This window comes from Schistocerca nitens, chromosome 1, assembly GCF_023898315.1.
Source record: "Schistocerca nitens isolate TAMUIC-IGC-003100 chromosome 1, iqSchNite1.1, whole genome shotgun sequence".
NCBI lineage: Eukaryota > Metazoa > Arthropoda > Insecta > Orthoptera > Acrididae > Schistocerca > Schistocerca nitens.
In genome coordinates, this window is record NC_064614.1 from 490586981 (window position 1) to 490601664 (window position 14684).

The 14684-nt window shown below is 43.1% G+C and overlaps 1 protein-coding gene across 3 annotated transcripts in view; it reads left to right on the plus strand.

Moving 5' to 3' along the window:
* Positions 1 to 14684, plus strand: part of LOC126252582 (ecotropic viral integration site 5 ortholog) — a 372193-nt gene that overhangs the window by 287854 nt on the left and 69655 nt on the right. For all 3 annotated transcript variants that reach the window (XM_049953493.1, XM_049953486.1, XM_049953501.1), the window contains exon 2: positions 4216 to 4497. In XM_049953493.1, coding sequence (XP_049809450.1) covers positions 4310 to 4497 — 188 coding nt within the window. In that variant the 5' untranslated portion in view covers positions 4216 to 4309. The remainder of the gene's footprint in view (positions 1 to 4215; positions 4498 to 14684) is intronic.

Genomic DNA, 14684 nt, shown 5'->3' on the forward strand with positions numbered 1-14684 from the left:
AACTGATTCACAGAATTTACTATTACTGTGGTATTGTTATCAGCAGGATATGCACAATTCATACTATTAAAATCCAAATGGAAAAATACAAAGATCTCAAAAACACTTCAGCCTTGTGTTTGTTGATCTCAAAATGTCAAGAAAGCTTAAGTGGCAGGATCGCAAATCAGTCTCTCCCAGAGTACTACACGTATATTGTCCAGGTCACATGTGGAAACGTAAAGACTCAAGTTGTATGCCGTACAGGCATCAGCGAAGAATTAGAGGTGAAAGTCGGGGGGGGGGGGGGGGGGGGGGGTTCATCGAAGTTCATAGCTATGCAAAAATAATTAAAGGCAACGGAAATAAATGTAAACAGGCGAGAAGCCCAGCTCTAATGTACGCTTCTGAATGTTTGGCCATGTGCATATCAGATGAACAGAAGCTTCAAATTATAGACAAGGATGTACGCTACTCTCCCAGACTGGTCCTAAGAGTAAGAAACAACCATATCTGAGGCTCATTTAAAGCAGGAAACTTGGCGGAAAGCATCCAAGGCAATCGCCTACGCTGGTAGGCGCATTTCGTGCGCGGTGAATCTAAGCATATTACAAGAACAGTTCTTGACATAAAAGAAACGAAAAGAGGCCCCGGAAGCCCGCGAATATATGGATTAAGACTCTAAAGCGCGAGCTGGAAGAGACTGAATTCCACCCTGAAGTAACGCATTAATCCAGTGTACCAGTCACACTAAGAGCATCGACGCATATACAAAATCCTTTGTGGACCCACATAGAAAAGACCAAATCTCCATTGGTGAAGTGGTGCATACAGAGATGCATTTCGCCCAATAAACGTGCACCACGCACAATTCTTGCCGTTCGAAAAATTTCCTCGCTGGAAAACGCCACTGCGGTTGAGCTGTCTTCTTGAAAAATGAAACATTCGTTGCCTTTCTATAGTTAGACAGGTCCATCTGAAGGTATGGATGTTCGGAAACAGAATCCACCTTGAAGGAACTTTTTCCGCGCAGTAGCGTACAAATACAATAAAGGGACCTTCTGCCTTGTTCCACTGCAGCACTGGAGCGTTGCTTTCGCTGGAAACCCAACTCAACGAAAAATTTTCATTCACTTCCTACCTTTCATTTGCCTACTATTGAAATACTGTTACTTCGCCAGTGTCTTGAAACGTGCACACACACCCAAGCGTTTCCCGCTACATAAGCTTCTCTTCTTTTTTAAAAAATAGTCACAAAAACTTGAACGCTCAGCGCAGTAAAATCACTCGGTTTGTTATAACAGCGTTCGTGATAGTTTCAGCAGCAAGCTTGCCGCGTGAAGTTACTCCAATCTTACGCGCTCTACTGAAGCTAAATAATATCAGATGGAAATGGAAGACACCCTTGTTTTACCTATTGGTGACAAGTCGCTGAAGATCTGAAGCTACAGTTTCCTAATAGTCTGTCATAGAGTTCATCATTTGACAGTCACAGCTTCAGGTTTGCAAGAGCTACAAGTCTTCGGGTGGCCTAGAAGTCGCGTGAAAAAGACTCGAAGAGCAGGCCTCCATAACGTGGGGTATCAGAGATAAACAGAAGAGTGATGCTTGTCTGATCTCATGGGATGAGTTGAGCCTATCGATCCCGGACATGGCCTTTACTGTCGTCGTCGTCGTTGTTGTTGCGGATGACATCACACGTGCGCAACAGATCGAACAGAACAGTGACACTATTTAGTTTGATTCTATATTGTGTTTTGGGATGCAGCTCACGGTAACAAACTGATTTGTAGTGTATCCCGACGCCTAGGTAAGGTTAAAAGTTTACAGCATGGCTGCCAGTTGGCGAAGCTAACACATATCACGAGAATAACTATAATTCTTGTTATGACACTGTTTTACGCATGCTGGAATCGATGAGAGGTTTTATCCGCCATTTTGATGGTGCCATGTGATCACAGCAGATGGATGGTATCAGCAGGTTGTATATTTCCTTTCGAAGTTGTCTTCACTGTTGCTCAGCGAAGGGAACCACCAGCTGCTTGCAGACATTCTATATATGTTCATAGTATGCGATAAATACCACTATCTAAAAACAAGAAAAGCTGCTGAGAACCACAAGCGCCCAGACAACAGAAAACAAGTTTTGAGAGAAACGAATGTTTCTGGAGATGAAATTTATAGTCGAACCTCCAGTGTCATAGATCTGAATTGTTTGTTAACAGAGTCTCAACATCCTATAATTCCTATGGAAAAATAATCTACCCAATTTGTTACAGAATAGTAAAATTTAAGATTTTATTTATACTTATTGTTAAGTCATAAAATATCCATTTATGGGCTAGTGACGCTATCTTCTGACTGTTCTAAAATTCGCAATTAGCGAGAAACTGGAATCAGAACTTTAAGAACAGATACTAAATTCTCTCTCTCTCTCTCTCTCTCTCTCTCTCCTCATATGACCCATTCCAACACTTCGTGGTCCTCGTTACGAGCATTTCCATTAAGCACATTCTGTGGCTGGAGGTTCAGATAAAACTGCTTATATACCTCCGATTATGAAGTAATACTAATATGTACACAGACTACCCAAAACATTATGACCTCTGTCCCCGCAACGTTCGATGCTGCCTGGTGGCATTGCGGGCACACGACGGAGAGCAGACACGGACGGGGGATCATCCTAGGAATGGGGAAATCCATTGAGATAAGCAAAGAGCAGATTACCTGCGTTTGCACGGATCCCGTGGCGGTAATCGAAGACCTGCTGACAGCTGCGAACCACCTCCATCCCTTCGCGCTTGATGTCTTCGCCGACGGCTATGTTATCCTTCAGCAGTATAATTGCCCGTGCCTTCGAGCCAGAACGTGGTACAGTGGTTTGAGGAGCACTATAGGCAGTGATGTGTCGGCGACCATATTCGCCTCATGTAAATCGTATGGAACCCATCTTGGTCGCTATCGGGCCCCATTACAGCGTACGCAAATCAGCGGCTCGTTATTTACGCGAATTACCTGACGTCTGAGTATACACTTAATGCCACATACACCACAAACCTACCAACAAACTATCGGACCCTGATACGTAGAATCAGTCGTGATTGTCCGCCTTCGGAACGAAACACAAGCCGTGTAGCAGGCAGTCGTAATGTTTTGGCTCATCAGTGTATGTGAAGAATGCACTAAATTATGTTGTCAACCCTAGATAACAATCGGGCAGCGTAGAGCAACATTATTATGCTTTGTGCTTTGGGCCTATAGGGAACAGACAAAACTCGTTCACCATAAGATCAACAGACGTCAGAAGCAAGCTTGCATACATGACAGAATTCCAAAATCCATGATGGTGTGCTTTAGGCTCTTGTGGTTCTCAGCACCTCAAGTGCGCTGTTGAGTATTTAAAAAAAAATGCTTGTTTTCACCTTGGAGTAATTCATAGCTTCATGAGGAGGTCCGTTGCCGAATGTATAGGTCATTGTATTCATTTGCACCCCGGGGACCACCTCATCAACTCCATCTTTGTGCCTGTATCCAGGATATCTGGGACAAGTTACATGACAAATGAAATGATAAAATGATAGTATGGCATTGTTGGCTGGGAGGCCCCATTCAGGGGAGTTCGACCGCCGTATTGCAAGTCCTTTTTAGTTGACGCCACTTCGGCGACTTGCGAGTCAATGATGACGAAAATGATGATGGACACAACACCCAATCCCCTGCCGGAAATCAAACCGGGTCCCCTGCGTGGTAGGCGGTAACGCTACCGCTACGGAGGCTGACAGTTACACGACAATTGTGAACTAACTTGCCTCAGGAGAGGATACAACGGTTCTATGACACCGTTCTCAGTCGAATCCGTACATGCATACAGGCCAGAGGGGTGCAACGCCATATTGATAAGTAGGCTCATACTGCCAAGTTCTTTGTAAATTTGACTAGATTTCCTAATCCCTGATATATCACAAACCCTCTCAAACCGGTGAAGATAAGTTCCCCCTTTCCTCCAGGTCACTTGAAATTTTGCCATTTATTGTAATGGTTCAGCCAGAATAATGTACTTTGTAGACACATCTCACATAACTGTTCCCTTATCGTTACAGAATTTCGTTATATGTAATACAGTGTTTTATGTTTTATAGTGAAGTCCGACAAATTAACTGTTTCTCAGATGTGCGAGGACAGTAAAATAAAACAGAAACGGCGAGTGACAGGAGTGGTGTTTGTCTGTGTGCGCAGGTTAGATTCGCGCCCTGATGGCCGTTCCGAGGCGGTGCCGGCGGCCGCGCAGCCCAGTGCTGGCAGCTCCGCAGCCGCGGACGCTGCCGCTGCCATGAGCGCCATGGTGGCGCACCTCGTCGACACCAGCAACAACAACAACAACAACAACAACAGCCTCTGCGGCAGCGGCGGCGACCACGCCGGCAACAACAACGGCGGCGAGCCCGGCTTTCAACTCGACACCGCGGACCCCTCACCCGGCGACCTGGCGCTCCTCGCCAAACTGGAGGAGGCCAACAGGTGCGCTCATTCTCACAGTCCCAACACTGCTCTGATGCAGCTCTCCACGCAAGCCTTTGAATAACTACAACAATCTTTCTTTCGCTTACGCCATAGTCCCGCAGCGATCGCAGGGTCGGCGTGGTTACAACGGATTTGGCAATGTTAGTTGTAGGGATGGCCGGATGCCCTTCCTGCCGCCACCCCGTACCCCCCCCCCCCCACAAGGACGAATCAGTGTACCGCAGCTGTCTGCGTCTAGTGTAAACCGTGAAATAGTGCCGACGTGTGTAACCTCCCCCTCTCTTATCGACCTTAATGACAGTGAAAAATCAAACCGCGTGTACCTAATGGAAATTTGGGAAAAGCAATCGTCACCGAAGTCAATCTGTCGGTAAAGAGGGAGGAAAGGGTTACATCTAAATGAAAGGAAAAATGCAAATGAAATTGGTGGAAATTAATTTTGAGAAAAGGGTAAAATTAATAAAGGAAGTAAATGTGCGGCCGTTACCTTAGCAATTAACTAGCGGTAATTAGATATTTGAGATTTGAGGGAAATTACGGTCGCCAGTCCTACGGACAATTACTATAGTAACTGAAAAAGAAAGGTTATTACACATATAATTAGCACTAGAAGCGTGGCAACTGAAGGTTGACACGTGTAGTGTGAAAACTGAAAGTTTGTCAGAAGTAATAAATTTCGCTACACTCTGACTTAATTTAGCATAAGAATTAATAAAACAGGAAATTGAAAGTTAATTTAGTGACAAATTAATAGAGAGCTTTGTTTCTGAAGCACATCGAAATTCAGTAATATACGGTTAGTCTTGGGCTACCTCAACAATCATTTCAAAAGCTACTTGAATCTTCGCAATTTAGAAATAAGAGATTTAACTTTGAACTTGAATTAAATGATTCTGAACAATTAACAATAGTAAAATTTAGTACGTACCAAGCTGAGCTGCAGCCACAGGCAAGCTAAAATACGGTAACAAAACTCGCACTCTGAATTTGTGCTTGTGTAATCTAAATATTGTAGCCAGCTATGAATACCTTAACTGAACTTTGAAATTAAAGCAGTGAAATCGAATGATATTACTTTAATGCTGGCGGTTGAATTTCAACGACACTCGGGTTCATTCCAGAAAAGGAAGGGACCCTGCTTGGTAATGCAATTGGGACTATGAGCAACAAAGGTTCATGCTACGTTGCTGTAATTTAGTGAGAAAAATTTAACAGTTTGAAAAGCTGAGGTCTGCCTTACAGTTCTAAAACTTTACGTGCTACCAGTCTTCCTTGTTGGTTGATTGAAGGTTTCAAGTCATCGATCGAGGAGGTGGCGACAGTCACTCATTGTCGGCCGTCGCTGTTGCAGAAGCCGGATGTTGGCGCGCCTTCTTCTCGACACGGTCACCAGCCGAAACGGGCTCTTGATGTGTGCCAGCTAACGCTCCCGTCCGCGACACCGTGTCAGAAACTATCATAGCAAGTCGAGCGCAATTTCATGCTGCCAAACCCTGAAAGTGCGGCAACTCGCGGCAGCGTCACACAACACACCTGCTCCACCGCACTACTCCAGCCAGAGACTCTCTGCTCTGCCCGCGCTCCACGCGGCAGAGTTAACACTACCAATGATCCTAAACACTTTGGTTCTCCACACGACCTATCGATGTATTCGTTCGATAGCATAGCAACACCCAGCGTAAAAATACAAATAGTATTTACAAAACAAACCAATTATACATCGACATAAATGCATGTATATACAAATAGTAAAACAATTACAATATACAAAGACACGGAAACGTCATATCTTCAGGTAACAAAATAAGGAAAAAAATTTATAGTACAATAGATGGAAATAGGAGGATATGCATTTCCGGCTTTACACGTGTTTCAAATGTCTGCGACGCGGGTAACTGAGGCGGATCGTGGGGACCGGCCCGGTATTCTACATCTACACTCCGCAAGCCACCTGACGGTGTGTGGCGGAGGGTACCTTGAGTACCTCTATCGGTTCTCCCTTCTATTCCAGTCTCGTATTGTTCGTGGAAAGAAGGATTGTCGGTATGCCTCTGTGTGGGCTCTAATCTCTCTGATTTTATCCTCATGGTCTCTTCGCGAGATATACGTAGGAGGGAGCAATATACCGCTTGACTCCTCGGTGAAGGTATGTTCTCGAAACTTCAACAAAAGCCCGTACCGAGCTACTGAGCGTCTCTCCTGCAGAGTCTTCCACTGGAGTTTATCTATCATCTCTGTAACGCTAGCGGGATGTGGAAAACCGCCTAAAAGCCACATCCAGATTGGCAGGCACACCGGCCCTCGTCGTTAATCCGCCGGGCGGATTCGATCTGGGGCCGGCGCGCCTACCCGAGTCCAGGAAGCAGCGCTGTTGCGCCCTCGGCTACCCTGACGGATGAATAACTACTACAATCTACATCCATTTCAAACTGCCTCCTGTCTTCGAGCCTAGGTATCTCCCTACAATTCTTATCCTCCATAGTTTACTCCATTACCAAATCGATGCTTTCTTTTAGCTTGAAGGGGGAAACCAGACGGCGCTATGGTTGGCCCGCTAGATGGCACTGCCATAGGTCAAATGGATATCAACTGCGGTTTTTTTTAAAGGAATTCCATTTTTATTACATATTCACGTAGTACGTAAAGAAATATGAATGTTATAGTTGAACCACTTTTTTCGCTTTGTGATAGATGGCGCTGTAATAGTCACAAACCTATAAGTACGTCGTATCACGTAACATTCCGCCAGTGCGGACGGTATTTGCTTCGTGATACATTACCCGTGTTAAAATGGACCGTTTACCAATTGCGGAAAAGGTCGATATCGTGTTGATGTATGGCGTGTGCTATGTATGCTGCTCGGTATCCTGGACGACATCGTCCAAGTGCCCGGACCGTTCGCCGGATAGTTACGTTATTTAAGGAAACAGGAAATGTTCAGCCACATGTGACACGTCTTCCACGACCTACAACAAGCACTGGGCACAAGAGAAATTACGAGACGATGACAGATTTTTGCACGCGTTCTATTTAGCGACGAAGCGTCATTCACCAACAGCGGTAACGTAAACCGGCATAATATGCACTATTGGACAACGGAAGATCCACGATGGCTGCGACAAGTGGAACATCAGCGACCTTGGCGGGTTAATGTATGGTGCTGCATTATGAGAGGAAGGATAATTGGCCCCCATTTTATCGATGGCAATCTAAATGGTGCAATGCATGCTGATGTCCTACGTAATTTCCTCCCGATGTTACTACAAGATGTTTCACTGCATGACAGAATGGCGATGTACTTCCAACATGATGGATGTCCGGCACATAGCTCGCGTTGCGGTTGAAGCGGTATTGAATAGCATATTTTATGACACGTGGATTGGTCGTTGAAGCATCATACCATGGCTCGCACGTACACCGGATCTGACGTCCCCGGGTTTATTTCTGTGGGGAAAGTTGAAGGATATTTGCTATCGTGATCCACCGACAACGCCTGACAATATGCGTCAGCGCATTGTCAATGCATGTGTGAACATTACGGAAGGCGAACTGCTCGCTGTTGAGAGGAATGTTACACGTATTGCCAAAAGCACTGAGGTTGACGGACATCATTTTGAGCATTTATTGCATTAATGTGGTATTTGAAGATAATTACGCTGTAACAGCGACAAGTGGAACATCAGCGACCTTGGCGTGTTAATGTATGGTGCGGCATTTTGAGAGGAAGGATAATAGGCCCCCATTTTATCTATGGCAATCTAAATGGTGCAATGTACGCTGATTTCTCAGGAACGATAAATTCACAAAGGTACATGTATCACATTGGAACAACCGAAATAAAATGTTCAAACATACCTACGTTCTGTATTTTAATTTTAAAAACCTAACTGTTACCAACTGTTCGTTTAAAATTGTGAGCCATATGTTTGTGACTATTACAGCGCCATCTATCACAAAGCGAAAAAAGTGGTCCAACTAAAACATTCATATTTCTTTACGTACCAGACGAATATTTAATAAAAAATTGGGGTTCCTATTTCAGAAAGCGCAGTTGATATCCGTTTGACCTATGGCAGCGCCATCTAGCGGGCCAACCATAGCGCCATCTGGTTTCCCCCTTCAAGCTCGACACGTTTCGTTCTTAGTAGTTTTTTCGTTTTACGCTTATGTCGTGAGATATTTGGCCCGGTCACGATCAATGGAACACCCTGTATAGGTAGATGATGTAGATGGAGAGCAAGTGCGTACAAGACCCATTGGTTTTGCAACTTGGGAAAAGCCGTTGCAGAAAACTGAAGCCAGCTGCCGAAGAAAGGGTGACTGTTTCAGTGGTAGAAGAGGTCGTTTCTACACAGACGTCGGGCAGTGTTAGGGAGCAGAAGTGTTGTACGACTGTCTCCGAAAAAGGTAAAAGGTAAGCCCCTGTGTGAAAAGTTATTAAGGCTAATCATAACGTCAGAGCGAAACAGTAATGTTTCGAGGAGGAGGAGGAAATTAGTGTTTAACGTTCTGTCGACAAGGAGTAAGGAAGGAACCATCCCGGCATTTGCCTTAAACGATTTAGGGGAACCATGGAAAACCTAAATCTGGATGGCCGCACGCGGTTTTTGAACCGTCGTCCTCCCGAATGCGAGTCCTGTATGTCAACAACTACGCTACCTCGCAAGGTAATGTTCCCATCACGATTCCGGGAAAAGCCCTTGTAGTAGCTGACATTCCTACAATACACGCGCTGCTACCGACGCCAGAGTCCACGCACCTCTGAGATGACGTCACCACATCAAACCACGTTGCAGCAAACAGCTAAGCATCCGTGAGTACTACAGTCCTGGTGCAACTGTCCCTCCGATTTCTCCCACGGTCAGCGAACTCTGTGCATGCTTTGTGCATTGAAATACACTATAAATATATGCAGTTTTTACCGGATATCCAGAGTTCATAAATTATTTTCCGTGAACAACCAGATAATAGATTGCGTGCTGCTATCCCCACTCGGCTTGTAGTTCTGAAATCGACTCACGGTTACAATATTTATGTTGAACCAATGAATCTAATGGAGAACAATCGAAGCATTCACAGGAAAATACCCATGTCGGTAAACAATAGCTGTAGATAGTAAGCCTTATTAGCCTACGCTGTCAGTTACGACTATGCAACATCAAACCTAACATATTCCGTATTATGTACGGAACAATTAAACGCTATCTGATAGTAAAAACAGTGATAGAAAATCAACACGAATTTTATGACATTATCGCTATGCTAGTAATTCTATAGCGAAGCGAAACTTGGGTAATGATCAAAACGGGCGAAAGCCAGAAAAGCAACAGAGATGAAAATCCTTAGAGCAAGCAAGCAACGCTATTAGAAAAGATAAAAAGAATGTAGCCGGAGAAGAGCCTGCAGTTTTCAGTATCAGTGATAAAATGACAGATGACAGGAGGAGTATATCAACAGAGTGGGAAATAGCAGAATACCAAAAATATTAAAATTATTGGAAGACCTGCAGAGAGGTTCCACTAATTTCCAGCTGGAACGGATCATATGGCTTAGAATTTCTTGAAAAGGAAAAGGGGGGAGAAACAGAAATAGTTTTCTATATTGCAGCTTCTTATAATTTCCGTGCTTGCAAACTGTAATGGGAGCAGACTTCCGCTTTATGTAAGACACAATTATATATATTTCAGAACTTACCTGTAGTGGGTTTGTTTTATTCTGTCTGAAAAAACCTTTGAAGGTTCAGCAGTAGAACTTCTATAGAAACAGCTTCAAGACGAATTCATATAAACCTCCCCAAGCTGGCAGTTTCTGGAAGAACGCAGGGGATATAACAGATGAATTGAGGTGTACACAAGCTGTAAATTTTCCCAAACACAATTTTATGTGGTTTTGGAGAAAGTTAACGAGGACAATCTATATAGACAGTAAATCCACTGAAGATGTTTTGAAAGAGATCAGCGGGCAGAGAAATCTCACAGCAACCATCAAAAACAGGAAAACAATATTAACATTTGTTTAGGAACAGTAAGTTCCTAAGACATTGAAGAAAAAGATTGAAACAATGCCGAGAAAACCAATGAAGGCGGTGATCTGCTTTGAATGTATGCATGGGGGGAGGGGGCAAGGTGGCGACAGAAAGGGCATCTGGCCACCACCTAAACTAATCATGCCAAATCTGTTGATAGCCATCTGACCCTGCGCCGATTCGGGACAAGAACCGAAGAAAAAGAATTTTGTGTGTGTGTACCTTACAAAAATACCTTTCGCATGTTATCCTGGCTTGTCTTCTGATGGATCTAAAATTTTTAGATTGTCAAATCATGTGTAAGTATCACAAGCCGAGACGACGATAAATATGGTCTCGATTCCTTGTGGTAGCGACATTCTCCTTGAGCGGGAGTCAACTAATGATGCGAACTTAAAGGGAGACATATGTAAGAATAAGGAAGTGGAAAGTGGCATATGGAGGCTTGGATCGGGCCGGGGAGCGTGCACGGATAGCCCAAATCATTAAGACGACCGCTTTCGATAAGCGGGAAATCCGGGTTAGAATCTCGGTCAAGCACAAATTTCCTCATGTCACAGTTTGCTCATACATCTGTACCCTTTGGAACTGATGTCATGAAATTCCATTCAACGAATAATATGGAATAATATTTCATACAGCTACTGATTGTCAAATCATATGTAGGTAAAACTTTTATGTCATCACAACGAAGATTAAAATTACTGAAGTTGTTATTGAAGTTATTTCACAGAGTTGCCTATCAGACATCGTACAGAAGCTTCGGAAAGCCTTCGCCTTGTTACAGTCCAGTGCATGTGTTCTTTAATAATGTATAAGCGTACAGAAGTAAACACAGAACGGCAATGCAAGCTAGCACCTGCGGTGTCTCTGAATAGTGCTCCATACTCCAGCACAAAAATCTCTATATAGCAAGCAGCTTGTAGACGTGAAATTCGAAAAAGTGAAACTAAAACTTTTCCGACTCAAATAACGTCTCGCAAACTCTTTTGTCCAAGACTGTAACGCATTGGTCAATTTTTTCATGTGGGGTGGAAGCTCTTTAGACAACCAAAATAACTGTCAAATCTTTGGTTTTCGGTTGTTCCCATACGATGTCACATTTTTATTTTGGCTTTGGGTTACAAGCACTATACAGCCAACAACGGTTATAAAGTGCCAATGAAAGATAATTACAAAAAAGCAGAATAGCACAAAATAACGAAGTTAACAAATAATAAACACATTCATAAAGTAAAATAAAAGCGCAATTACACAAACACCAGACAGCCGACGGCAGTGATGACTAAACTGCCATCCAAATTATTCAGTATACTTGTTGTTGTAGTTGTTGTGGTCTTCAGTCCTGAGACTGGTTTGATGCAGCTCTCCATGCTACTCTATCCTGTGCAAGCTTCTTCATCTCCCAGTACCTACTGCAACCTACATCCTTCTGAATCTGCTTAGTGTATTCATCTCTTGGTCTCCCTCTACGATTTTTACCCTCCACGCTGCACTCCAATGCTAAATTTGTGATCCCTTGATGCCTCAAAACATGTCCCACCAACCGATCCCTTCTTCTAGTCAAGTTGTGCCACAAACTTCTCTTCTCCCCAATCCTATTCAATACCACCTCATTAGTTACGTGATCTACCCACCTTATCTTCAGCATTCTTCTGTAGCACCACATTTCGAAAGCTTCTATTCTCTTCTTGTCCAAACTAGTTATCGTCCATGCTTCACTTCCATACATGGCTACACTCCATACAAATACTTTCAGAAACGACTTCCTGACACTTAAATCTGTACTCGATGTTAACAAATTTCTCTTCTTCAGAAACGCTTTCCTTCCCATTGCCAGTCTACATTTTATATCCTCTCTACTTCGACCATCATAAGTTATTTTGCTCCCAAAATAGCAAAACTCCTTTACTACTTTAAGTGTCTCATTTCCTAATCTAATTCCCTCAGCATCACCCGATTTAATTTGACTACATTCCATTATCCTCGTTTTGCTTTTGTTGATGTTCATCTTATATCCTCCTTTCAAGACACTGTCCATTCCGTTCAACTGCTCTTCCAAGTCCTTTGCTGTCTCTGACAGAATTACAATGTCATCGGCGAACCTCAAAGTTTTTATTTCTTCTCCATGAATTTTAATACCTACTCCGAATTTTTCTTTTGTTTCCTTAACTGCTTGCTCAATATACAGATTGAATAACATCGGGGAGAGGCTACAACCTTGTCTCACTCCTTTCCCAACCACTGCTTCCCTTTCATGCCCCTCGACTCTTATAACTGCCATCTGGTTTCTGTACAAATTGTAAATAGCCTTTCGCTCCCTGTATTTTACCCCCCGCCACCTCCAGAATTTGAAAGAGAGTATTCCAGTTAACATTGTCAAAAGCTTTCTCTAAGTCTACAAATGCTAGAAACGTAGGTTTGCCTTTTCTTAATCTTTCTTCTAAGATAAGTCGTAAGGTTAGTATTGCCTCACGTGTTCCAACATTTCTACGGAATCCAAACTGATCTTCCCCGAGGTCTACTTCTACCAGTTTTTCCATTCGTCTGTAAAGAATTCGCGTTAGTATTTTGCAGCTGTGACTTATTAAACTGATAGTTCGGTAATTTTCACATCTGTCAGCACCTGCTTTCTTTGGGATTGCAATTATTATATGCTTCTTGAAGTCTGAGGGTATTTCGCCTGTCTCATACATCTTGCTCACCAGTTGGTAGAGTTTTGTCATGACTGGCTCTCCCAAGGCCATCAGTAGTTCTAATGGAATGTTGTCTACTCCCGGGGCCTTGTTTCGACTCAGGTCTTTCAGTGCTCTGTCAAACTCTTCACGCAGTATCTTATCTCCCATTTCGTCTTCATCTACATCCTCTTCCATTTCCATAATATTGTCCTCAAGTACATCGCCCTTGCACTTATCTTCATGGAAATGACGGTTATTGCTATGTGGATCGGAATTAGCTGTGTAAAAGGAACTACTTCCACACAGTTAATGGAATACAGTTCCCTTCATTTCTATGAAAATAATTTTTATTCGAATGCTGTATTGTTAGAACTATGACGGAGAAGCACGCATTACGATAGACGAATGTAGCGCAGTATTGACTGTTTTAAAATATGTTGTTGTTTGTTTAAATGTAAGAATTCTTGCCACCTGTTACACACACTTCTACCAATTAACAACTGGCAAGTGCAGCTTTTAGGAAAAATGAAGGATCGGTACGAGACTCCTTCCAAAACTCCACCAACTTTGGAAATTATGGCACATCCATTTCAATGAAACAGATTGTCATTATTTAAAAACATCGTATAAGTAAAACTATTGCATACTTCAGCAAGATCACTGGATTCGACGTTAATTTTATTAACATCTGTTGCATACCAAATAAAAAAGTGTTAACTGCAAGTTAACCGATCAGCTTCCTACTTCTGAAATAGCAGAAGCCGGAATGCTTGGGTCAACAGCAATTTATTTTTGGCTGCCGCCAACGTTACCTGTGATAGTATTAAGAGAGGTAGCCATTGTTGTCTCCTGTGTTGGATTCACTCAGTTCCTCACTGTTTCCTGTTGTTATGTTAAGTGTATGTGATTGTTGCAATTATTGTTTTATTTAAACGTGCAAATACATAAAACGATTCCAGTTTCCATTCCGAACATTTACGGGGTTTGTGCCTCCATGCGTGACTTACAACTGTTGCGAAAATATGAAGCACTGATTAATGTGTCTGTGCTGCGGGTGCGAGGCGTGGCGTATCTCCTCATTCCTCATCTCTTATCGCACTTAACGAACTGCTAACAGACTACACGGTGTTCTTGGACTTAGATACAACTGACAGCGCATCTCTCCATGTAGAGACAACACAGCTGCTTGAAAGAGAGTGATGATGTTGCCTACCATTTTCCTCGTTTCAGTTAGAGCCGTTATACTTCCTAGAATGAAGTGCATTTGAAACTTATTTTGTGTGCTGATAGTTACAACACACTCGGATTTCCACCTACACCTATTCTGGATTAAGATTCTTTCAGAAATTCCGCAGCTGCCCCGCGAAATATATAATTTGAAACCAAAGAAGCTACCTGTATTCTATACTGTAAATTTAGCTCCGCGTGCACACTGTCTCTGGAAACCCATTAAACACTAAATCATACAAATATCAATGCTA